General features: G+C 39.5%; 1 protein-coding gene across 5 annotated transcripts in view; it reads right to left on the reverse strand.

Annotated features, from left to right (window-relative positions):
• Positions 1 to 25,000, reverse strand: part of LOC123516313 (phospholipid-transporting ATPase ABCA3-like) — a 30,245-nt gene that overhangs the window by 3,359 nt on the left and 1,886 nt on the right. For 3 of the 5 annotated variants that reach the window (XM_045275587.1, XM_045275588.1, XM_045275589.1), the window contains exons 2-23: positions 18,730 to 18,863; positions 18,362 to 18,546; positions 18,089 to 18,248; positions 16,353 to 16,580; positions 15,028 to 15,125; positions 14,336 to 14,494; positions 13,513 to 13,762; positions 12,314 to 12,490; positions 7,183 to 7,364; positions 6,736 to 6,866; positions 6,488 to 6,624; positions 6,080 to 6,234; positions 5,837 to 5,992; positions 5,370 to 5,580; positions 4,938 to 5,184; positions 4,499 to 4,638; positions 4,129 to 4,238; positions 3,671 to 3,862; positions 2,817 to 2,903; positions 2,207 to 2,383; positions 521 to 649; positions 250 to 400 (exon numbers count right to left, since the gene is read on the reverse strand). In XM_045275587.1, the coding sequence (XP_045131522.1) occupies positions 250 to 400; positions 521 to 649; positions 2,207 to 2,383; positions 2,817 to 2,903; positions 3,671 to 3,862; positions 4,129 to 4,238; positions 4,499 to 4,638; positions 4,938 to 5,184; positions 5,370 to 5,580; positions 5,837 to 5,992; positions 6,080 to 6,234; positions 6,488 to 6,624; positions 6,736 to 6,866; positions 7,183 to 7,364; positions 12,314 to 12,490; positions 13,513 to 13,762; positions 14,336 to 14,494; positions 15,028 to 15,125; positions 16,353 to 16,580; positions 18,089 to 18,248; positions 18,362 to 18,546; positions 18,730 to 18,751 (3,484 nt within the window). In that variant the 5' untranslated portion in view covers positions 18,752 to 18,863. The remainder of the gene's footprint in view (positions 1 to 249; positions 401 to 520; positions 650 to 2,206; positions 2,384 to 2,816; positions 2,904 to 3,670; positions 3,863 to 4,128; positions 4,239 to 4,498; positions 4,639 to 4,937; positions 5,185 to 5,369; positions 5,581 to 5,836; positions 5,993 to 6,079; positions 6,235 to 6,487; positions 6,625 to 6,735; positions 6,867 to 7,182; positions 7,365 to 12,313; positions 12,491 to 13,512; positions 13,763 to 14,335; positions 14,495 to 15,027; positions 15,126 to 16,352; positions 16,581 to 18,088; positions 18,249 to 18,361; positions 18,547 to 18,729; positions 18,864 to 25,000) is intronic. The other 2 variants (XM_045275590.1, XM_045275591.1) reach the window with 1 other exon arrangement.

Below are 25,000 nucleotides of genomic sequence, written 5' to 3' on the forward strand. Positions count from 1 at the left end.
GCAATGTGCAACACTTTTCAGTACTAAAAGTAAGACACGAAGTCTATATAAACATTTACAGTTTTCAGTTTTTATCTGCCATAATATATGATGACTGTAGAAACAAGAAATGTTTCAGACTTATATGGATTAGGGAAATATACCCCATATATCAGTTCGATGATCAAATAGGTTAAGGAATGAATGGTGACAAATGAGTGTTGCATTGTGTCGTCGAGGGCGTGGAGAGCAACAAACATTTTTTTTTACCTGGAGCAGCGTCAATGGTGAAGTAGCCTCTGGGGTCGAGAGTCATGAAAGCGATGAGGATGAGCACCGTAGTCACTATGTACGTCCCCATGTCCCAGATGAAGTTGGTGGTCCATAGAATCCACACCGGAGCGCCCGTCATCAGCTGCACCTAGAAGAAGTTCCTGTGTGTACAAAAAAAAAAAAAAAAAAAAAAAAACTTCCCAAAGATAAATCAATAACTAAAAGAAGAAAAGGAAGGACGAATAGAAAACGATGTCGTAGCAATTACTTGCTTGGTGTTGCTTTCACGTTCTTGTAAAGGAAAGACTAAATACGAAGCGGAGAGGAAGGCAAGGGCGAGGGACATCATGCTTGGGTAGATGAAAGAGCTGGCAGATAATTCCGTCTTGAACTGCCACTGTAAAGGACAAACCACAAGTATAAAGTGTTGCTCACTTACGCCTTTCCTCCTACATTAGCAGATTAGCATATTCAGGAACCTATGTGAGAGACAACGACACGCTCGCAATGTAAGACTGAGAAAGAATCATGTATAACAATGATATATTTTCTCCTTTTCCACCAGTTGCTAAAAAAAAATGCATAAAAAATATTACATAAATAAGATTCACTTTACTTTCTATACAAGAGGGTTACTGGCCAAGGGAAACATAAAAAAAGAGAAAATCCCCTCGTGTGGTAGTCTCAAAAGAGATGGCAAGAAAATAATCGAAAATAGAAGGACAAATGTCCTGAAACTTCCCTTTTGAAAGAATTCAGGTCATAGAAAGGAAGAAATACGAAAGAAAGCAAGGAGTTCTAGAGATCACCAGAGAAAGAGATGAATATTTGAGAGAAATTATTAACTTTTGCATTTGAGAAGTGGGCAGAATAGAGGCGAAAAAAAGAAGAAAATCTTATGCAGCGAGGCCGCGTGAGGAATAGGCATGCAGCTAGCAAGATCAGAACAGTTTAAGAGAAAATAATGGTAGAAAATAACAAGAGAGGATATATTGCCGCGATGATAAAGAGGCTGAAGAGGAAAAGAACTGACAAGACTAAAAGTAAAAGCTTTGATTACACCTTGTCTTAAATAGTGGTATAAATGAAACTCCCTCATACATGTAAAGCATATTCGATACATGGACAAATAAGGCCCTTGTGAAGAGTTAGCAGCTAGGGGAGGTGAAAGAAAAAATAAATAAATAAAAAAGAAACTATTTTAGTTAAAGATGAGATGTGGTTCCCAGTTTATATAGATTATAAGTAAAAGGCAGACCGATGGTATTATATGTAGAAGGAGGGTATCATTGAAGAAGAGTAGATGGATGGAGGAATGGCTTTTTGAGGTAATGAAGATTACTAAATTTGTTATACTCAATCAGAAATTCTTGATATATCAGAAGTCAGACATTCTGTGTCTTTCTTGTTTGAGGTGTTTACTTTCTGAGCGGTTAGACTTCTACGAAAAGACATGGAAAAGTGCAAGGACAGTGTAGGACTAGAGAGGATGAGAAATTTGACTTAAAAGAAAATTTGTGAATAAGTGGCCGAAAGGACAAAATTCTAAGGAACACCACTGTTGACAAAGTTTGGAAAAACCAGCAGCAAAAGAACGGTCAGAGAAAAAAACTTGAGATGAAGCTACAGAGAGATGTATAAAACCCGAAGGGTATTTTTGAAACCAAAGGCTCGTGCTAAACTCCATCAAACCTAACTGTATTGTATTGATTTGGCATCCATTTTGATGGGCAAAAAGATATTCCTCTGTTGCTGATTTCATGGAGGAAATAGAAAAGAAGCTCAAAACACTTACTTTGTGTATATGTGTGACTTAACACTTATTTCTAGAAATTTCCCGCATCACAGACAACCACTTTTAAAGGTCCTACTACATGACCATAATCTATCATATCTAAACTGCGCTCCATTGATAATTAAGATGAACAAAAGCAAGGCCTTCACGAGTATATACCATTGTGTTGGGCGGCAGCGGGTAGTTGTCAGTAGTGATGGTGTTGTTGGTGGAGTTGGTGGCGTACCGGAGCAGAGCGTTTGACACAAGGTTGATGCCGATTCCCACGGTGTGGAAGGGAATGGTTTGTGACCACACCTGCAGCGTTATGTTGTCAATCGTATCCAGAAAACTTGCCTAGAATTATTAGAAATTGGTGAGGGAAGAGGAATACAAAGTAATACAAAGGAATGCAAAGAAAGTCCAAAAAGCAACTGATCTTGAGATCCTTACTAAGTTGTTTGAGTAGCAGTTCTAATCTAACTATTAGCAAGAAAAGCAAAGGAGAAGGCTCTTCCCCACCAACCTCCTGATCCCTCCAGCTAAAGCTGACCGGAAAAGGAAATGGCACCATGTTGTGTAGGAGAAAATGAGAACATGGAATTGAAAGGAACCTCAGAAAATATTATGTCTACTTCTACCACATCTAGTATAGCACACAGGAGGAGGAGGAGGAGGAGGAAGAGGAGAGTTTAAGTTTCGTAAACACAATGCATATACATACTATACATTCTGTCATTCCACACGATACTGCTCATTAATACACAACAGACAGAGGCAGGTGACTCACTGAAAAAGTATGTTGTTCTCGGTAACGTGAGAGACTTTCATTGGCGGCTTGTAGAAGGCTCGTGGTCAAGTTCTTTGTCTCTTCCACCTACAGCAGAAATAAATTATTTCTCGTGAAGGGCATCTGGAGATAAGACACCACACCTCCGTCTTCATGTGTGTGTGTGTGTGTGTGTGTGTGTGTGTGTGTGTGTGCGCGCGCGCGTGCGTTTGTGTGTGTGTGTGTTTGTGTGTGCGTGCGTGCGTGCGTGCGTGCGTGTGTGTGTGTGTGTGTGTGTGTGTGTGTGTGTGTGTAATTCACCTCGGTCGCCTGCTGGTGATCCAGTCAGTCTTCCCCATTACGGAGCGAGCTCAAAGCTCATAGACCGATCTTCGGGTAGGACTGAGACCACAACACACTCCACAAACCGGGAAAGCGAGGCCACAAGCCCTCGAGTTACATCCCGTACCTATATACTGCTAGGTGAATAGGGGCCACACATTAAGAGGCTTGCCCATTTGCCTCGCCGCCCCGGGACTCGAACCCGGCCCTCTCGATTGTGAGTCGAGAGGGCCGGGTTCGAGTCCCGGGGCGGCGAGGCAAATGTGTGTGTGTGTGTGTGTGTGTGTGTGTGTGTGTGTGTGTGTGTATGTGTGTGTGTGTGCTCGAGTCAAATAAATATATAGATATAAGTTTGAAAATGTAATTCATGGCATTACTAGTTACAATAATTGATGGGACAACTCAAATAATAGCTGGGAGATTAGAACATAGGAGAAAGCCAGTACGTTACACTTGGCACTCCCTGTATTAGGCATGTAGATAGTTTATAAAGTAATCCACCACACATCTATCTACACAGGTCTTAACAATACCTCGTGTTTGCTGGTGAAGAGATCCTTGTAGTGAGATGACAGGTCTGTTAAATTTTCATCAGCACTTACGAAGGAGAATGTCTTCGGAAAAATAGAGGGGGTGAGAGTAAGGAGAGGCTCCTGCGCGAGGAAAAAATTAAAGTTTCTATCGACCAGCAGGCAGGCGATGGTCACGACCACCGGCACCAGACCCTGTTAATGAGCCACCATTAAGACCCACCATTACAAGAATATAAGACGAATCTCTCCTTTCGCTAATAAGATAATTATTAGCATAACACTGATGCCTATCCCTGTTTTAGTTCTTGCGGTTGCTAATCAAATGTTTTGATGTTTCATGAAGGGAAACGACCAAAGTAAAGAAAAAAAATATTAACAGCTCTTAATTTTCTGCATCTCACTGCAAACAGGAAAAAAATGCAATGAAATTTTTCACAGGGACTAGTGAGTCACTGTACCTGCGTGATAAAGAGCGGCCATTTCCTCATGGAGTAGATGATTCTTTTGATGAAGAAAGCCTTGGTGCGGTGAAGCGTAAGTGTTGTTCCAGTCAGCTTCCGCCAGTCACCTGCAATGACACAATAATTGTACGTACACGTTTAAATTGTGTTTTTACTCTTGGGAATAAGAGATTTCAAATCCTTTTCCAAGTTTTGACCTATTTCTGTTCTTGACTTTTTTGTTTTTTACCTGTTTCATAGATGAAATCCTATTTCATCTGATGTGGCAATGACAAGAAGGATTTTATAGAACGCAGCCAGTCAAGGTAAAGTTGATTAAGTGTAAAAGGTGAAAATAGAGAGTTATAAAACTGCATGACGGACATACCATCAGAGAGATGGTCTTTGCTGCCGGAGAAATCGCCATTCTCCTTATTGACACTGTCTCTGTGCTGGGTGTGTTCGTCCTCATCGAGCGGGATGACAGTTTGCTGGTGCTCCTCATCTTTTTCCATCACTGTGCTCACACTGCAAACCGACACCTTGTATGCCTTCCAGACGCAAAAGCTAAACAACGCTATTTCATTTTTTATTACTTATTTACAAATGAGACGCAAAATCCAATCAACGACAGCAAAGCAAACGAAATAAATCAGCAAGTTCTCAAAAATGGGAAGTGAAATATCCTTTTACGATTAAACAATTTAGGTTTCGGAAGTCATGATTACAAACTGGGAAAAAAGTGCAAGAGTAAAAGTGATAAAAGGAGAAAATAATATTCAAGTGAATGGAAGCAATAGTGAATGCTCTTGAAGGTCTGAACATACCTTAGGAAGACTTTTTCCATTGTAGTGAGCGAGAGACCAAAGTGTCTGATGCCCAGGTCCTCCTTGCGCGAGGAGAGGCTGTTGACCAGCGGGGCAAAGAGAGAGGTGTCTGGCGACAGCTTGAAGGCTACTTCACCACCTTGGATGGAGAGGAGGACGGCACTCGGCATGTGCCTATTCACCTCCTCTTTAAGCTTGTCCACATTACAGTCTTCCGTCATGATAATCTCCAAGGTGTAGCCATCACCTGGTTACGTGTAAGGGGAGTTATCTCAAGGCTTTGAATAGTAGCCCGGCTTACACAAAAATAATGTCGTTATAAAAGTTTAAATAATCATCCAAAAAGTTAAAAAATATTTCTATAAGTAACACAAGGATTTCTTATTGTGTCATATTACCATCACGTATTGTACTTAATATAACTTAACCTACCAAACATATTCTTCAGAAACAATGTAGAGCCCGCGCAGACTACCCTGCCGGAGGCCATGATGGCCACACGATCTCCCAGCACATCCGCCTCCTCCATGTGGTGCGTGGTGACCAGAATGGTACGTCGGCCTCGCTCACCCTGCACCACGTCCCACACCCACCGCCGCGACTCAGGGTCCAGGCCACTGCTAGGCTCGTCCAGGATCACCACCTGCCCACCAAGACTTGTTACTTTGCTTGTTTTCTCTGTTCTCTCTCTCTCTCTCTCTCTCTCTCTCTCTCTCTCTCTCTCTCTCTCTCTCTCTCTCTCTCTCTCTCTCTCTCTCTCTCTCTCTCTCTCTCTCTCTCTCTCTCTCTCTCTCTCTCTCTCTCTCTCTCTCTCTCTCTCTCTCTCTCTCTCTCTCTCTCTCTCTCTCTCTCTCTCAATCTCTCTCTCTCGTATGTGTATTGCCGGCCGTCAGCCTTGCCTTGGAGCCACCGATGAGGGAGATGGCGAGGGAAAGCTTCCTCTTCATGCCGCCCGACAGCTGGCTGCCGAACATGTTCTTCTTGTCGAGCAGATCCAGGCGCCCCAGCAGCTCCACGGCCTCCTCCTCCGCCGCCTTGGTCGTCAACCCTTTCAGCTGTGGAGGGACACAAGGTGAGTTACCTGGCAACGGGGATGTGCTCTGCTCTCAGATCTCCCCGGCACGCAGCCCCGCTCTACTCACCCGACCAAAGAAAAGTAGGTGTTGCAGCACAGTGAGGTCAACGAACAGCATGTTATGTTGCGGACACAGTCCCAGCTCCTCGCGTGCTTCCCTCAGATGTGTGGCAATGTTCCAGCCGCCGACCTCCGCTTGGCCGCCGCTGGGCGCGTAAACCCCTGCAAAGAGTGGCGGTCACGTTCTCACTTCATCATTGACCTCAACATGCCATTGTCCGGAACAAAGGATCATTTATCAACAACCAAAACTTTACTCTGTTGCAGCCTCACAAAGTGTCCTTACGCTACAACAATAAGAGATTTTCCGACATCATCTTCTTTAGTTTTTTCTCAGTTCATTCTTCCTTCTTTTCTGCCTTCCACTCACTCAAAATCCATTCCCTACTGATCGGTTTCCTTTGCCTATACTCACCTGTCAGGATAGACATGGTGGTGGTCTTCCCAGCGCCATTGTGGCCCAGCAGCACAGTGCACTGGCCCTCATAACACGTCATGGACACGTCCTCCACCGCCACCTTCACTTTTCCTCCCAGTGTTCGAAATTCCTTCCTGCGGTGAAACAATGCGTCAACAAAGCCTTTGCTTCACCAACCGCATCTCTCTCTCTCTCTCTCTCTCTCTCTCTCTCTCTCTCTCTCTCTCTCTCTCTCTCTCTCTCTCCGCAGGTTCCGGATCACAATGCCAGGCCTCAGTCCCTCGGGCTCCTCTTCGAAGTAGTGGCTTGTTGGGTCGTCGCTGTCTGAAGTGCTGCTCGTCACGCTCTCAGGCTGCGTGCCACACCAGTAACTCCTCTGAGGATGCAAGAGACGGTCAGTGGCCGCTTTGAAGCTATGCCATTTGTCGAGTGGTTTAGAATTACCTAGATGTCACCATGATACCCAGGTTCTAGGTGGTTACACCAAAGATGCGCTTAGGTGGTGATATGGGCCCTAATATGGTTACCACTATAAATATAATTCCATGCGCCACTAATGGGTGGAAGCTTAACAGCATTTCCCACACATACTCTTCAAGTATGCCTAAAGGCGCTATAGGCCATAACGAAAAAAAAAAAAAAAAAAAAGTCTCGGGTGCTGCACGCTGCCGCCGCTGAGCGAAGGCACTCACCTGGAAGGGGAAGTAAAAGGGCAGCGGAACGCCGTATTTCCCTGGGCTGATCTGGTCCACGTACCACACCAGAAGCAAGTACAGGAAGGTGTCAAGGACCATCATCAGCAATATTGCGCCTGGCGTCAGTTCATCTCGCGGGTTGCCTGTTTCCCAGATGGTGTCCCACTGGACACCTAGCGCTGAAGATGTGGATGAAGAAAGAAGTTCGAGGTTCACAGCTTTTGATTGACTGGTAACATGCCACATATTTACTTTAGTATCATTCAAGGCGTTCTTTAGCCTGCATATTTTACCACTCACCGCACTTGTTTCTCACAAAACTACATGCACTTAGTACATACACTTCCTACACTCAAAATAAAAAAATGGCGACTCTTAGTAATTCAGCCTCGGAGTCCCCTCCTGGGGACCAGAAATGTCCTCAGCTCGGATTGCTCTTCAGGTAGCGACCCAAAAAAGTCTTGACACCACTCTCAACTCTTTCTTCATTAACTTCTGCAATATCTGCGGTCTTAGATCTAATTTTCAACCTGTAGACCACCACCTCTCCTCTACTAAACCTCATCTTTTCCTCACCGAAACACAGTTTTCTGAGGCAACTGACAGTAGCCCCTTTTCTCTTCTCTCCTACTCTCCCAGTTTTGTTCCAAAGCTAGACATTGCGTCTATGTGCATAATAACTTAACTTGCTCTCGTCCCAAGCTCTTGAATCTGGCGAATTTTCAATCATCTGGCTTCGACACAATAATCACCCTCTAAATTTATCTGTGCTGTCTACCTCTCCCTTAACTCCTCTGACTATAGCAAAGTCTTTGACTTTTAACTTCCAAAGTGGAGCACATTCTATTCCTCTGTCCTTATGCGGAGACCTCCATCCTTGGAGATTTCAATGTTCAACACCAGCTTTAGTTTTCTTCTCCCTTCACTGACCATCCTGGTGAACTAGCCTCCACCTTTGCTATCCTCCATTACCTAGAACAACTGATGCAACACCTTACTCGAATTTCTGACCGTCTTGGAGACACGCCCAACATTCTTGATCTTTTCCTCACTTCTAATCCTTCTGCTTATGCTGCTACCCTATCTTCTCCATTTGGCTCCTCTGATCACAATCTAATATCTGTATCTTTCTCCAATCCCTCCTCAGGATTCCCCAAATCGGAGATGCCTCTGGCGTTTTGCCTCAGCCAGTTGGGAGGACCTGAGGAGATATTATGCTGATTTTCCCTGGAATGATTACTGTTTCTGTGTCAGAGACCCATCTCTTTGTGCTGAACGCATAACAGAGGTGATAGTGTCTGGCATGGAGGCGTACATTCCTCACTCTTTTTCTCATCCTAAACATTATAAACCTTGGTTTAACACAGCCTGTTCTCGTGCTATACATGATAGAGAGGTTGCCCACAAAAGGTACTTGAGCCTTCCATCTCCTGAATCTCATGCACTTTATATTTCTGCTTGGAATGATGCCAAGTCTGTTCTTCAACTTGCCAAACACTCCTTCATAAATAGAAAATGTCAAAATCTTTCAAACTCAAACTCCCTCGAGACTTCTGGCATCTAGCCAAAACATCTCAATAACTTCACTTCTTCATCTTTCCTCCTTTATTTCATCCTGATGGCACCACTGCCATCTCTTCTGTCTCTAAAGCTGAACTCTTCTCTCAAACCTTTGCTCACAACTCCACCTTGGATGATTCTGGGCTTGTCCTCTCTCTCTCCTCCCTCTGACTATTTCATGTCTACAATTAAAATTCTTCGTAATGATGTTTTCCATGCCCTCGCTGGCCTAAACCCTCGGAAGGCTTATGGACCTGATGGGTCCCTCCTATTGTTCTCAAAACTGTGCTTCGGTGCTTGCACCTTGCCTGGCCAAACTCTTTCAACTTTGTCTATCGACTTCTACCTTTCCTTCCTGCTGGAAGTTTGCCTACATTCAGCCTGTTCCTAAAAAGGGTGACCGTTCTAATCCCTTAAACTACCGTCCTATAGCTTTAATCTCTTGCTTGTCTAAAGTTTTTAAGTCTATCCTGAATAGGAAGATTCTCAAACATCTGTCACTTCACAATCTTCTCTCTGATCGCCAGTATGGCTTCCGTCAAGGTCGCTCTACTGGTGATCTTCTGGCTTTCTCTTTTAGAGATTTCGGTGAAACTTTTGCTGTTGCGTTAGACATATCAAAAGCTTTTGATAGAGTCTGGCACAAAGCTTTGATTTCAAAACTGCCCTCCTACGGTTTCTATCCTTCTCTGCAACTTTATCTCAAGTTTCCTTTCCGACCGTTCTATTGCTGCTGTGGTAGACGGCCACTGTTCTTCTCCTAAATCTATTAATAGTGGTGTTCCTCAGGGTTCTGTCCTGTCACCCACTCTCTTTCTATTATTCATTAATGATCTTCTTAACCAAACTTCTTGCCCTATCCACTCTACGCTGATGATACCACCCTACATCTTTCCACGTCCTTTCAGAGATGACCAACCCTTCAGGAAGTCAACAGATCACGCAGGACGCCACAGAACGCCTGACTTCTGATCTTTCTAAGATTTCTGATTGGGGCAGAGAAATCTTAGTAGTTTTCAATGCCTCAAAAACTCAATTCCTCCATCTATCAACTCGACACAACCTTCCAGACAACTATCCCCTCTTCTTCAATGACACTCAGCTGTCCCCATTTTCTACATTGAACATTTTCGGTCTGTCCTTTACTCATAATCGAAACTGAAAACTTCATATCTCATCTCTTGCTAAAACAGTTTCTATGAAGTTAGGCGTTCTGAGTCCTCTCCGCCAGTTTTCTTCGCTGCTAACTCTGTATAAGGGCCTTATCCGTCATTGTATCGAGTACTCTTCGCATGTTTGGGGAGCGGTTCCACTCACACAGTTTTGTTAGATAGGGTGGAATCAAAAGCTTTTCGTCTCATCAACTCCTCTCCTCTGACTGACTGTCTTCAGCCTCTTTCTCACCGCCGGAATGTTGCTATTTTCATGCTAACTGTTCTACTGATCTTGCTAACTGCATCCCTCCCTTCCTCATGCGACCTCGCTACACAAGGCTTTCCGTCCAACTCTGTAAAACAAGAGTCAACCAGTATTCTCAGTCATTCCTAACTTTCTCTGGTAAACCTGGAAATCCCTGCCTGCTTCTGTATTTCCATCTTATTACGACTTGAATTCTTTAAAGAGGGAGGTGTCAAGACATTTATCCCTGAATTTTGGATAACTCACATGACATTTAAGGGAACTGGCAACCCAGTAGGACTTTTTTTTCCACATTTTCTTGCTCTTGGCCACTTGCCTCTCTTGCATAAAAAAAGAACAAATTTCTCGCGACACAGGTATGACCTTTAGGCCGGGCGCACATTGAGACGCAGGCAACACAGGCGACACAGCACACAGCAGGGCAGAAAACTACATCTCACTGGTTTAAACCTAAGCACGCATATTGACACACAGGAAAGTACAGCACAGGTACCTGTGTCTGCCTGCGCGACGCAGTCGTTCGAACGCAGTTTCCTGTGCCACGTGCAGCGCAGCTTGATACAACTCAACAATGTCGTCCACGGAGCAACTCATAGAGGTTGTTCGCCATCAAAGTAGTCATCCTGATTATATGAGAGGAACTTATAAGGACGAGTTATGGGCTCACATTGCATTGAGTCTACAATTAAAAGATGGTGAGTATATATATATATATATATATATATATATATATATATATATATATATATATATATATATATATATATATATATATATATATATATATATATATATATATATATATATATATATATATATATATATATATATATATATATATATATATATATATATATATATATATATATATATATATATATATATATATATATATATATATATATATATATATATATATATATATATATATATATATATATATATATATATATATATATATATATATATATATATATATATATATATATATATATATATATATATATATATATATATATATATATATATATATATATATATATATATATATATATATATATATATATATATATATATATATATATATATATATATATATATATATATATATATATATATATATATATATATATATATATATATATATATATATATATATATATATATATATATATATAGAGAGAGAGAGAGAGAGAGAGAGAGTCGAAATCGGAACTAAGGTTTCCAAAGTAATTTTTGGCAACAGCCATGATCAACGCTACCGCACAGGACGACAGACTGCTTCTCAATGTGCGCACCACGCCTGTGCTGCGCTGTGCTGCCCTGCCCTGCCCTGCCCTGCGTCTGCCCTGCTCTGCGTCTCACTGTGCGCCTGGCCTTACGGAAGTATCTTGAGGAAATTCACAGAAAGAGAAAATGTAGGTATGTTAACTATAGACACTTGTGAAAGTTTTTTTTTTTTTTTTTTTTGTGGGTCGGGGTGCGGATGTCTTTACAGACCGTCCACCTGAGCACGGCCTAACAATGTGAACGCAACACTGACAGCGGGGCACTGATCGCCGATAAATTTTGGAGAGAACGAACGGTGAAGGGTGAGAAAGGGTGCGAAGCCTTACAGACAATGTTTAGCCTAAAGATTAAACATAGGTTATGTCTTGATAATTCCCCATAACTAAAAACAAACCTTACTAACATATTCAATAGCATAACCATACTTACTATCATAAGTTTTTCACCGTATGTTGCTCGTATCCAAGAGCCAAGTTCCATAGTTAATTTGTTTCAGGCTGTGTTTAAATCAAACAATTAATTAAATGCTGGACAATACTCTTGAAATATTAGTGAATGCATTTAAAGAAAAGTTTCTACGAATATAATTCAATATTTCTACTCATGACAAAAACAGTATATGTCCTGATTATGAAATATTTATCAAAAGAATAATAATGGGATGCTTTTTTTTTTATAAAAAAGCGTAGTGTCATGAAAAGACTTGTTTTCTGTGGATTCAGTCCATTCCTATATAAGAGTGCAGTTAAGAAATCACATGCATAACCATATACTTTCTCTTTTTCTTTCCTTTTTACTCTTTAATAACAATAAATCTTTTTGATTTATTAATATCAACAAGCTTTTTTGACTCTCTTACCTCTACCCTCGAACATCGCCATTACCCTGAAGCTGAGGGTCATCGCCATATTGGGAAAGAGGCACACCAACACCTTGGGGGCGAGGCTCATGTCATCGTAGTCGAAGTAGAAGAATGTGTTGGGGATGTAATAGGAGAAGAGCCAGATGAGGACACCCAGCGTGGTAGCCAAGGTTGCTGCAAGGCAGTAATTTTATGAATAAACTATACAATACTTTGACAACTTAATTAAACAAACTTTGCGTTAATTAGTAACATAATTGCTTCACTGAACTTCTTTTTCACGTTCATTGCATGTATTAGAACAGTGGTTACCAAACTTTTCCTGAGCGAGTACCAATTGGAGGTCCCACAGTGACCGCGTACCACCTGGTTCCAGAATAACTCGGTTTCAGCAAATATCAACTTATTCATTGACAATTGAACTAACAACAAGGAACAAAACTCAGTTTAATGCGAGAGATGCATCTATTTCTTTTCCAACAGCTGATCGATGCTAGATTATCTAGTGTAAGTCGACAATAATTTTTCTATGAAAGAAATTAATTAAATTTTAAAAGTTCGCATATGATACTGAATGTGCTCATGTCCCACCTGGGAGGCCTCAGGTTGCAAACCACTGTTTTAGAACATCCCACTGATCTACTTTCTCCTCGTATCACACATTCCGGGCTATACAGAGACGCAGCTGCACGATGCATCTTTATATTAAATGCATTGCCCCGAATGATACTGTTACATTTTTCTATTTCTTCCCATAATCATTGAGTTTCCGTGATCCATTATTTCCCCACATGCTTGGTCGTTCTAGCAAACAACAAAAATTCCCTTCGCCTATCATTTTCTCTCTGAGACTAACACCAACAAAACGGTTTTTTTTTTTTTTTTTTTTTTGTCTTTTCTCACCTTGTCAAATCTTGATCTCATGCACTTAATTCCCATCATATTTTATCCTCTTTATTGACCTCACATCTAGAGGCAATACCTCGGTCAAATAAAATTACCATGTGTATAAGTAAGTTTTGTTTACAAAAGAAAAAGGAGAATAGAACTATTACGATCTATAGTCTGCTGATAGCTTTTGTCCATGACTTGAATGTGTTTTAATTTTTCTCTTCATGAAAAAAAAAGAGAACCGAACATTTCAGTAACATCAGCTGATTGGTATTACAACGATTCCCCAGCCAGTAGATACTCACGTCTGCTGAAGAAGGTCGAGATGGCAAGACAGAAGGCGATGGAGCAAATGCCGTAAAGTGTATTCATTACCCAGACAAAAGAAGGATCGGTGTAGTTGATTATGGGAGGCACCGACCCTTCACTCTGGTGAAGGCTGACTGTGAGCATGATAGTCACGATGCTTGACACCAGAAGCACCACTACCAACGCATGTAGGAACCAACCCAACCACATCAACCATCTGTTCATCCCCATCAGTCGCATTAACTCCTGCAAAATCATACAAGTCTCCATTTAAAGTGTCTACTGCTCCCTTGTCGTGTTTTTTTTTTTTCTCTCTTTTTTTTCATGTTAGGATACTGGTCGTTGGCTTAAAAAAATAAATAAAAAACAGAAAAAAAAGCCTGCTGACATGTTGATCCCTAAAGGAGAGAGCCAAAAGGATTACCAAAAATTGAAGAAATTGATACACACACACACACACACATACACACACACACACACACACACACACACACACACACACACACACACACACACACACACACACACACACACACACACACACGCATGCACGCACGCACGCACGCACGCACACATTCACAGACAAAGCAGGCAAAGGGTTCTAGGGTTTATCAGTGACTGGTCGTGCATTTTGCATTATTGCACATTTGTCACTATAATGATAATTAATAATGAAATACATCAAGAGGCTGAAATTGGCAAGCACAGCTTTTAAGCAGACATGCAAACATGTAGCTTTTTTCCTTTGAATCATTTACAATAGTTTAACCGAATAAAAACTGAATTTAACAGAGTAAGACATGCATACATCCTTCTTACCCTCACTCCTGTCTCTTTTTCGTGAACGACGTTCTTGATAAGAGATGGAGATAAAAGTACGAAGGCCAGAATCATATAGGACGGTAGCATAGACCCATAAGCTTGGCTGAGGCCTCCATCATTGGAGTATGGAGGGTACGGGTAGGGCTGGATGTCTAACTGGTAGAAAAAGAGAGCTGAAGATTACACAACTTTCAAAAGGTTATATCAATCGTTAGATCTGCAAAATTACGTCAACTTCACTCATTCCAACATAAGCTATAAACATGATCTTCATATCTTTAAGAAATTAGAATGAACAAGTTTCATGTAAACGGAATTCAACAACAAAGGAAAGATGGCCAGGTGTGGTCAGTGGTGTTTTGGTTACCCTTGTTTTTTAATTCATTAATTATCGCAATGCGCTTCCCTCTATCCTTGTCCCGTATCCTGAAACGCTTTACACTTCAATTATGGTTATTTTTCAAAGGTAACATAGACGACTAGCGGTGTTTTCATGAGGATTTCCCTCTTAATAATATAGAAATCTTGTTAATTTGTCACTAGAAGAGTAAAAACACCCTTCAAAAATTTGTGTACTATATACTAATGTCTTTTTTTTTAAATTAATGTGTTGCAAAGTAGCGTTTCAAAATATGGTCTGAAGTTTGCCATAACTGAGCATACACTTTCACTAAGTATGAATGGCTCACCTGGAACTCGTCCATGTAGCGCGTATCATTGGTCAGCCTCGAAATGTAGAAGCGGTCAATCCAGGTTTGCAGGAGAGCAAATCCATTATTTATGTAACCTGTTAGTAATACAGACAACGCAATGGTTAGGATGAAATTAATAAACATATGCTCTGACTGCAGCGATCTGGCAGTATTGACTATGAAACATATCTTCAAAATCTTGACGGTACTGGAACTCTCCCAGACTTAGAAAGGGTAAAACTGTAAAATTACCTCAAGATTTTGACGTCAAGTTTAAGAAATTTTTTGTCTATCAATTGTGTTTGGTGCAGTTACTAGTACCATGTTATGATTATTATCATCGCTGTTACTATTATTATCATTATTATTATCATTATTATATCAATGAAAATAGAAATATTAATAATAACAAAAATGTAATAACAATAATGATAATATTAACAATGGTAACAACAATGATGATAATGATATGATATAAGCAACTGCACCAAACACTACTCATTATCATTATAATCATTATCATCATTGCTGTTATCATCATCATTATTACTGCATCCATTATTTCTTTAACCTCACTTACTATTGAATTAATCTCACAGTATCTTCTTGTATATCTAGAGATTTACAAACAGTGAAAAATTTTACTTCAACAGGTAAATTAATTTTCACAAGATTTATAATTGTATCTTCCTATCTAAACACACACACACACACACACACACACACACACACACACACACACACACACACACCACACACACCGTGGTATAGTGGTTAGCACACTCGGCTCACAACCGAGATGGCCCGGGTTCGAGTGCCAAGTGCGACGAGGCAAATGTGCGAGCCTTTTTAATGTGTACCCCCTGTTCACCTAGCAGCAAATAGGTACGGGATGTTATTCAAGGGGTCACCGGTAGGTGACCGTGAATACACTGGATAGTGTAGTGCACACTCGCCTTTCGACCGAGAGGGCCAGGGTTCGAGTCCAGGGAGCGCGAAGGCAAATGTGTAGCCTCTGTTCACTTAGTAGTAGATAAGTACGGGATGTAAATCAAGGGTTTGTGGCCTCGCTGTCCTGGTGTGTGATGAGTGGTGTGATCTCAGTTTTACCCGAAGATCGGTCAGTATGAGCTCTGAGCTCTTTCCGTAGTTGAAAGGTTGGCTGGATGACCAGTAGGAAATCGTGGTGAATAAGACACATACACACGAAAAAAAAAAAAAAAAACTGCGGTTTTTTTTTTATCTCCGTTTCCCATACTCGTATAAACATTATGGATAAGGAAAATAACATAGTGTGTATTGCTAATGGTGGGTGAACTAACTTCTGCTACGGTTCCTGGGTCCTGGAAGCTGGAAGAATGGATACTCAGCTCCGGTGTACCACGTGCCCGGCAGACGGATAGAGTAGTGCAAGGTTTCCGGCACATCACAGTCGTTAGGCATATCCTTGAAGTGAAGTCCAATGACAGATGAAGAGCTGCCGTTAGAAGAATAGTATTTTTGTTCAACCAGTTCATCCATTTCATCAAGGTCATTCACAGCTACCACAGCTGAAAAATGAGGAAAAGAATCATCGTCTCCCTAACAATAGAAAATAATGAACCAGCAATGTTAAGATATACCTACTATATATAATCTCCATGCACATTACATTTCAGTCACACTACATATTGCAATATTAGAATGAGTCACTCTGGTCAAGGGATTTAGTATAAAAAGGTGTAAATCGATATGACTTGAATAATTAAACACCATATCACAGAGCACGAAGTTGAGTCACATCTTTTCCTGTAGGAAATATTGCACTGTTATTTTCCCCCTTCTTTTTTTTTTTTTTTTTTTTACATATTAGGAAGACTGGTCAAAAACACGAAAATTAATCTTAAAATAAAAATGAAATGAAATAAGGAAGAGAAGAAGGGACCAAGAATTCAGTTTCTTATATCTTGAACCAGCTCAAGTTATAAGAAAGAGTAAAACGAAGGAGGATGAGAGGTCTAGAGTGTACCGATGGATGAAATAAAAGAGACAGAACAGGGATGACAGTAAGTGAGAAGTCTTGTAAAGCGAGGCTGCAAGTGCGGGAAACGAAAAGCTTCGCTCATTATACAAGAATATAACAACTCCAGAAAATAAGGGAAGCTGCAAGAATCCATCAGGCCCACACGTGGCAGACCCTGTATTATGTTTACTTACCTATATTTACATGTCATCATATCATCCTCATTCATAAATTTGTGTTATTTTTTCAAAGTTGCCTAATGACTCAGCACTAACAGCCTAATCACTGAATCAATTTCATTCACGTACCATTCTGTTTCGGAACCAATGCCTTCCTATCATTATTTTTTTCAGACTTAAACTCATTTCTCGTTCTTTATTGATTATTGATCATAAGAATCTGTATAGTTCTTACTGAGTTACATGCCTGGCAATTGACGCTGAGGAATGCGGAATAATCAATAATACAGTTATCATGACATAAAGCAAGCTGATGGTCGAAATCTTAACAGTACACTTAAAGCAGTGTTTCCCAACCTGGGATGATGAAATCAGTTATAGGGGGTGCTGGGGAGTGATGCACACACTTCACTTTCTTTTATCCTTCTAATAACAAGACATTAGTTAGGAGGTGCTGGACTGCTTAGACATGACAATAGGGAGTGCTTTGGTCAGATTTATCACCGCCGTGGTACAGTGGATCCGTGCGTGCTTTGGGATCCGAGGGGTCTTCAAGCGCATGGGTTCGAATCCTGTCTACGGTCTGAGTGTAGGTTGGGCTTCCTCACTCGGGGCAACGGTTTCCTAGCGGGTGGGCTTTGAAATAGGAGATACCCTTAATAAGTATCCCCTTTAGCCCATAAATTCCCGTGAAAAGCCCACATGGTATAAAAAAATAAAAAGAAGAGGTTGGGAGATATTGGCTTAAAGTTAGGCATCACATAAATAGTAAATCAAAGGAAGCAAAGTGAACAATTATCATCAATAACATAAAGCATGATGTAGCTAATGTAACACACGATAAAGTATCATAATACAAACTAGTTGCGAAACCAACCGTTTGCAGGCCAACCAAGTCGATCCGCCAGATATACCGCCGTGTCGGCAGCGAAACTTTCGTTTGGGGCGTAGTACATGCTCGGCTTGAGAATGGCTGGGTTATATTTGAGGTATTGTTTCTCGAGATCCTGTTCATTTATGTGAGAAAAGTAAGTCGTCTGGAATAGAAGAGGAAACTGTTTAAGTAATCACACTGATTTAGATTATTCTATAATCTTCATCTCTATTTATTTATTTATTTATTTTTAATGCAGCAGAGAAACTGACTGACCTTATTAACATAAACCGGAGTTAAGGCTGATCCTGGCAAGAGTCTAATGAAGAGAATGACGGAGAAGAGAGCTGTGGGCAGGAAGATCTCAAAAAATGTTAAAACCTTTTGTTTCTTTCTGAGCAATAGGCTTTTCCACAGGAGAAGAAGCAGGTGGCGACCTACGGTCCTCCGTCTCTTGTGAACTGAAAGAGTATTAAAAAGTTTTACGAATTTATTTTGTTAATCACAGGAAATAAAAAGAAGTTTAAACATCTTAATAGGACAACATCATCATGTAATTTCACCACAGCGCCCGTGCTGAATTTACACACACACACACACACACACACACACACACACACACACACACACACACACACACACACCTGGCGCTGCAGTGGATCCCATAGCGAGTTTCTTCGCCTGGTCGCCGGTCGGGGAAGAACACCTGGAGGCTCAGGTTGTGCGGGCAGTCACTGCCGGTGTGGAAGACAAAAGTGACTACTTCCATCCACTAAGGCTGTGAGAGAATACGGCCATCAAAAGTAACAACAGTTATGATTTAATACTGAAATATCTATGATGATCTTATTATTATCATTATTATTTCATTAAAATAATTATTATCAACATTATTTTTATCAAAATCATTATCATTGTTATCAGCATTATTGTTATTATTATCATTATTATTATTATTATTATTATTATTTGTTATTATTATTATTATTATTATTATTATTATCATTATTATTATTATTATTATTATTATTATTATTATTATTATTATTATTATTATTATTATTATTATCATCATTATTATCATTATTATTATTATTATTATTATTATTATTATTATTAGTAGTAGTAGTAGTAGTAGTAGTAGTAGTAGTAGTAGTAGTAGTAGTAGTAGTAGTAGTAGTAGTAGTAGTAGTAGTAGTAGTAGTAGTAGTAGTAGTAGTAGTAGCAGTAGCAGTAGTAGCAGTAGTAGTAGTAGCAGTAGTAGCAGTAATAGTACAGTAGTAGTAGTAGCAGTAGTAGCAGTAGTAGTAGTAGTAGTAGTAGTAGCAGTAGCAGTAGTAGTAGTAGTAGTAGTAGTAGTAGTAGTAGTAGTAGTAGTAGTAGTAGCAATATTTTATTTTATTTATTTATTCATTTTTTTTTTGTGTGTGTGTGTGTAAGAGAGGAGGACTGGCCAAAGGCAACAAAAATATAAAGTAAACAGGTCCACTCAGTCGCCAGCCTCCTTACAGAGCCGATAGAATTAGCTAAAGGACAGGGACAAATGTCTTGAAACTTCCGTCTTGCATAAAGTCAAGTCACAGGAAGGGAGTTCCAGAGTTTACCAGAGAAAGGTATGAAACACTGAGAGGACTGGTTAACTCTTGTGCTATAGAGAGTTGGACAGAATAGGAGTGAAAGGAAGAAGAAAGCCTTGTGCAGCGAGACCGCAGGAGGGGAGCCATGCAGTCAGCAAAACAAAAGAGCAGTTAGCATGAAAATAGAGCAAAAGATAGCAAGAGAAACAACATTCCATCGGTGAGAAAGAGGTCGAAGACAGTTAGAGGGAGTTGATGAGACGAAAAGATTTTGATTCCACCCTATCTAGTAGACTCAATAGAGCACTCCATACATGGGCGTACAGGGTTAGCAGTTAGGGAGCTGAGAAAATCTCAGAACGCCTAACTTCATAGGAGCTGTTTTAGCAAGAGATAATATGTGAAGTTTCCAATTTATAGATTATGGGTAAAAGATATGCCAAGGATAATCAGTGCTGAATGTCATTGAAGAAGAGGGGATAGTTGTCTGGAAAGTTGTGCCGAATTGATAGATGGAGGTATTGAGATTTTGAGGCATTGAACACTACTAAGTTTTCTCTTCCCAAATCAGAAATTTTAGAAAAATCGAAAATAAGTGGTTACGTGGCGTCCTTGCGTGACCTGTTGATTTCCTGAAGGGCTGGTTGTCTCTGAAAAGACATGGAAAAGTGTAGGGTGGTGTCATCAGCGTAAGAGTGGATAGGGCAAGAAGTTTAGTTAGGAAGATCGTTAATGAATAATAGAAAGAAAGTGAATGACAGCCCAGAACCCTGAGGAACACCACTGTAAATAGATTCTGGAGAAGAACAGTGGCCGTCTACCACAGCTGCTTCGGAGAGGAAACTTGAGATGAAGTTGCAAAGAGAAATCAAAGCTTTGTGCCAGACTATCAAAAGCTTTTGATATGTCTAACGCGACAGCAAAAGTTTCACCGAAATCTCTGAAAGAAGATGACCAAGACTCAATAACGAAAGCCAAACCACCAGTAGAGCGGCCCTGACGGAAGCCATACTGGCGATCAGATAGATTGTAAAGTGACAGATGTTAAAGAATCTTCCTATTGAGGAGAGATTAAAAAACTTTAGACAAGCAAGAGATTAAAGTTATAAGGCGGTAGTCAGAGGAATTAAAACAATACCCTTTTTAGGAACAGGCTGAATGTAGGCAAACTTCCGGCATCAAAGAAAGGTAGAAGTCGATAGACAGAAATGAAAGAGTTTGGCCAGTCAAGTGCAAGCACGGAAGCAAAGTTTTTTGAGAACGATAGGAGGGACGCCATCAAGTTCATGAGAGCCTTCCAAGGAATTAGGCCAACGAAGACATGGAAAACACCATTACGAAGAATTCTAACTGATAGCATGAAATAGTCAGAGGGAGGAGGTAAAGGATGGACAAATCCAGAATCATCCTAGGTGGAGTTGTTGGCAGTAGTTTAAGGGAAGAGTTCAGCTTTTGAGACAGATGAGATGGTAGTGGTGCCATCAGGAGATGTTTTTGGCTAAGTGCCATAAGTCTCGTGAGGAGTTGAAGTTTGAAAGATTTTCACATTTTCTAGTTATGAAGGAGTGTTTGGCAAGTTGGAAAACAGACTTGGCATAATTCTGGGCAGAAAAATAAAGTGCGTGAGATTCAGGTGATAGAAGGCTCAGGTACTTTTTGTGGGCAACTTCTCTATCATGTATAGCACGAGAACAGGCCGTTTTAAATCATGGTTTAGATGGTTCAGGTTGAGAAAAAGAGTGAGGAATGTACGCCTCCATGCTAGACACTATCACATCTGCTATGCATCTAGCACACAGAGATGGGTCTCTGACACGGAAACAGTACTGTAATCATTCCATGAAAATTCAGCATAATACCTGCTCAAGTCCCCCAAGCTGGCAGAGGCAAAACACCAGAGGAACCTCTGCTATGGGGGATCCTGAGGAGGTATTGGAGAAATAGGACAAGATACAGTAATGAGACCATGATCGGAGGAGCCCAATAGAGAAGATAAAGTAATATCATAGGAAGAAGGATTGTCGGTAGGAAAAACGTCAAGAATGTTAGGCATATCTCCAAGATGGTCAGGAATATGAGTAGGGTGTTACGCTAGTTGCTCTAGGACTAGGTCATATAGGATGGCAAAGTTAAAGGCTAGTTCACCAGGATGGTCAGTGAAGGGAGAGGAAAGCCAAAGCTGATGGGAACATTGAAATCTCCAAGGATGGAGATTTCCGGAAAAGGATAGAAAGACAGATTATTACTATCATCATTATTATTACGATTATCATTATTATTATTATTATTATTATTATCATTATTATTATTATTATCATTATTATTATTATTATCATTATTATTATTATTATTATTATTATTATTAGTAGTAGTAGTAGTAGTAGTAGTAGTAGTAGTAGTAGTAGTAGTAGTAGTAGTAGTAGTAGTAGTAGTAGTAGTAGCAGTAGTAGTGGTAGTAGCACTATTGTTATTATCATTATTACTATTATTGTCTTTACGATTATTATCATTACTATTGTTATTATCATTATTATTATTATTATTATTATTATTATTATTATTATTATTATTATTATTATTATTATTATTATTATTATTATTGTTTTTAATACTATTATTATCACTATCATTATCTTTACGATTATTATTATTACTATTAGCATTATTACCATTGTTATTATTATTATTATTATTATTATTATTATTATTATTATTATTATTATTATTATTATTATGATTATTACTATTATTATTATTATTATCATTATTATAATTATTATTATCATCATTATTATATGAGACGAAGGAAACCTGAGGGAGACGCTGGCACGCGTTTGATAAGTCATCTATGTAAACATTGATCTTATCACAGGCAGTGTCCTTGCACAAACATCCGTTTCGCGTCCATGAACGGCTGGACAACTCAAATGACTCAGGTCTGCTTCATCCTGTTTTCTCATCACCACCAATCCACATATTTCTCTAACTTATACATTTCTGTTGTGCGGTCCTGTTGTTTCCTTAGTCAGCTTAGTTAGTGGAACAGTCGAGACATGATTATTTATTGCAAGTAAAGGAACTGATGCGCCTCCTTTGGTTCTCATTTTCAGACTGATTACAAAAATTGTCAAAGGTGTGAATAAAGCAATCATAGGATTCCATACTTGAATAAAAGTTTGTGAATGGATAATATAAGGATCAACGAAGGCATGTTTCAGCTACGAGTTTAAATATGAAAATTGTAATGTGAGGTATTACACAGTGTTCTCTTCTCTCTATACGTTCTCTTTATTCTTACAGTCAGAATCTCTCAGCTACCAATTTAAATATGAAGAATGTAATGGGAGGTGCACTACAGTGTCCTCACTTTTTGGGGAGAGTCCCGAGAACAGTCTCTCAACCTTTGGTGCAAAGCCTTCCAGGTTGTACATAAGCACTTTTAGGATCATATGCGATCTTTTGTTAAATTTATTTATTTATTTTCTCAGAAAAAAATTATTGTCTTACATAAAAAAAAATTGGCATCAATCAGCTGGTGGAGAAAAAATATATGCCTCCCTCTCTTGAAATTGAGTTATGTTTCTTGTTAGTTAATTTATGTGTTCTACTTGTGAATACGTAAATTGATATTTTCTAGAATTGAGTTATTCTGGAACCAGGTGGTACGCAGGGGCTGTATGGGACCTCCATGTGGTACTCGTTCAGGAAAAGTTTAGGAACCCCTGCCCTAAAAGATGATGACAGTAATTATGATTTCGAATGTATCAGTAGAGGAGTCAATGATATAAATGATCAGGTTTCACAGTAGGTGGCCGAACCTTCGTCACGGTGGGTTCCCATAGCAAATTTGGAATCTTTTCTACTATAAATTACACACTGGGAAAAAAATTGTAAAAGTTCCAAAAATAAGTAAATACGTATACAGATGAATAAACCAAAAATAACTTTTAATAAGAAAAGAAGATGTAGACACAATTAGTTATATATCATTCATATATAATCTTAAACAAATAAGATAAATAATGTCCATTTATAATCAGGGCAAAGGCTGCCAATATGTTGAAGAAACTAAGATCAATAAAAGATTATAAAAAAAAGTTTGTGTCATTGCGGGCAAAGTCTGCCAATGTGCTGATCTTACACAAACCACTCCGCTCAACTGATTATTTGTGCTCTTCAAACCGAAGTAAAATTGAAGGCTGTGTTTGAGATAAGTGATGGAAATTTCTGTAATCTATGAAATGTACGGCTATTCAGAAACTGTCCCAGCAACGTTAATAAGTAACTGCTTCCTTTGGCTTTTTAAGAATCCATGTGACGAATGGATCAGAGATTGCCTAAGGCCCTAAGATAGTGACTGTGTATCATGTGACGAATGGAAGCCACTTACACTTTGTACTTGAAACAACCCACTTTAGATCAGGAAAAAAAAAAAGTAAAGCCAAATTGGTCATTACACATTTGCATAGTATGCATTTACATAATAATTTTTCTATAATAATGTTCACCAAACCAATACAGATTGAACAAAGCACAGTATGTTATTTATATTTCGCCCTAAACATTTCCCCTTTCCTAAGAAGGTATTTCATATTTTGAAAGCTGGTATATGTACCAGAACTCTATGGATTCAAGAATGACGAACCTTACATAACTTGTGTGCCATCAGTAGCAAAACAAATGCTAAAACTGGCAAATCTTCTACACATAATTACGTTTATGATGTAAAAGGGTCATTGTCCTAGGGAGAAAAAAAAAAAAGGAAGAAATACAAATGAACAAATCAGTTTTCCAAAATTAGAGAATAACTGTCTTGAAACCTCCCTCTTGAAAAGATGTAAGTCATAAGAGACGGAAAATGCAGACGACAGGAAGTTAGAATTTACCAACCAAAGGCATGAAAGATTGAAAATACCGATTAACTCTAGCGCTAGAAAGGTGGAAGGAATAAAATTAAATAAAATAGAAAGTCTTGTGCAATGAGGCCCCAATATGAAGTGAAGCAGGGATATAGTTGCCATGAACAGATGTACTCCATTCCTTGCACAGCACGTTCATAAAAATTTGGAAGGCTAAACGAAAAAAATAGTCTCCATAGATAGTTGAGTGCCGTAAAACAAATTCATTTTTATGTGAGTAATGCATATCATTCAAACACAAATTGCAAAAGAAAGGAATACAGTAATTTATGTAGGAAAGATGTACATTAATATATCTAACCACCACTCCTAGTATTTCCTTATTCATTATGCTTTCAGGCGATGATGACCTTCAGTTTTCAGCCGCAGTTATTAAGAGTTGTATTGATAGTGATGGTGATGATAGTGATGATGATTAT

Source organism: Portunus trituberculatus, chromosome 40 (genome assembly GCF_017591435.1).
Source record: "Portunus trituberculatus isolate SZX2019 chromosome 40, ASM1759143v1, whole genome shotgun sequence".
Taxonomy (NCBI): domain Eukaryota; kingdom Metazoa; phylum Arthropoda; class Malacostraca; order Decapoda; family Portunidae; genus Portunus; species Portunus trituberculatus.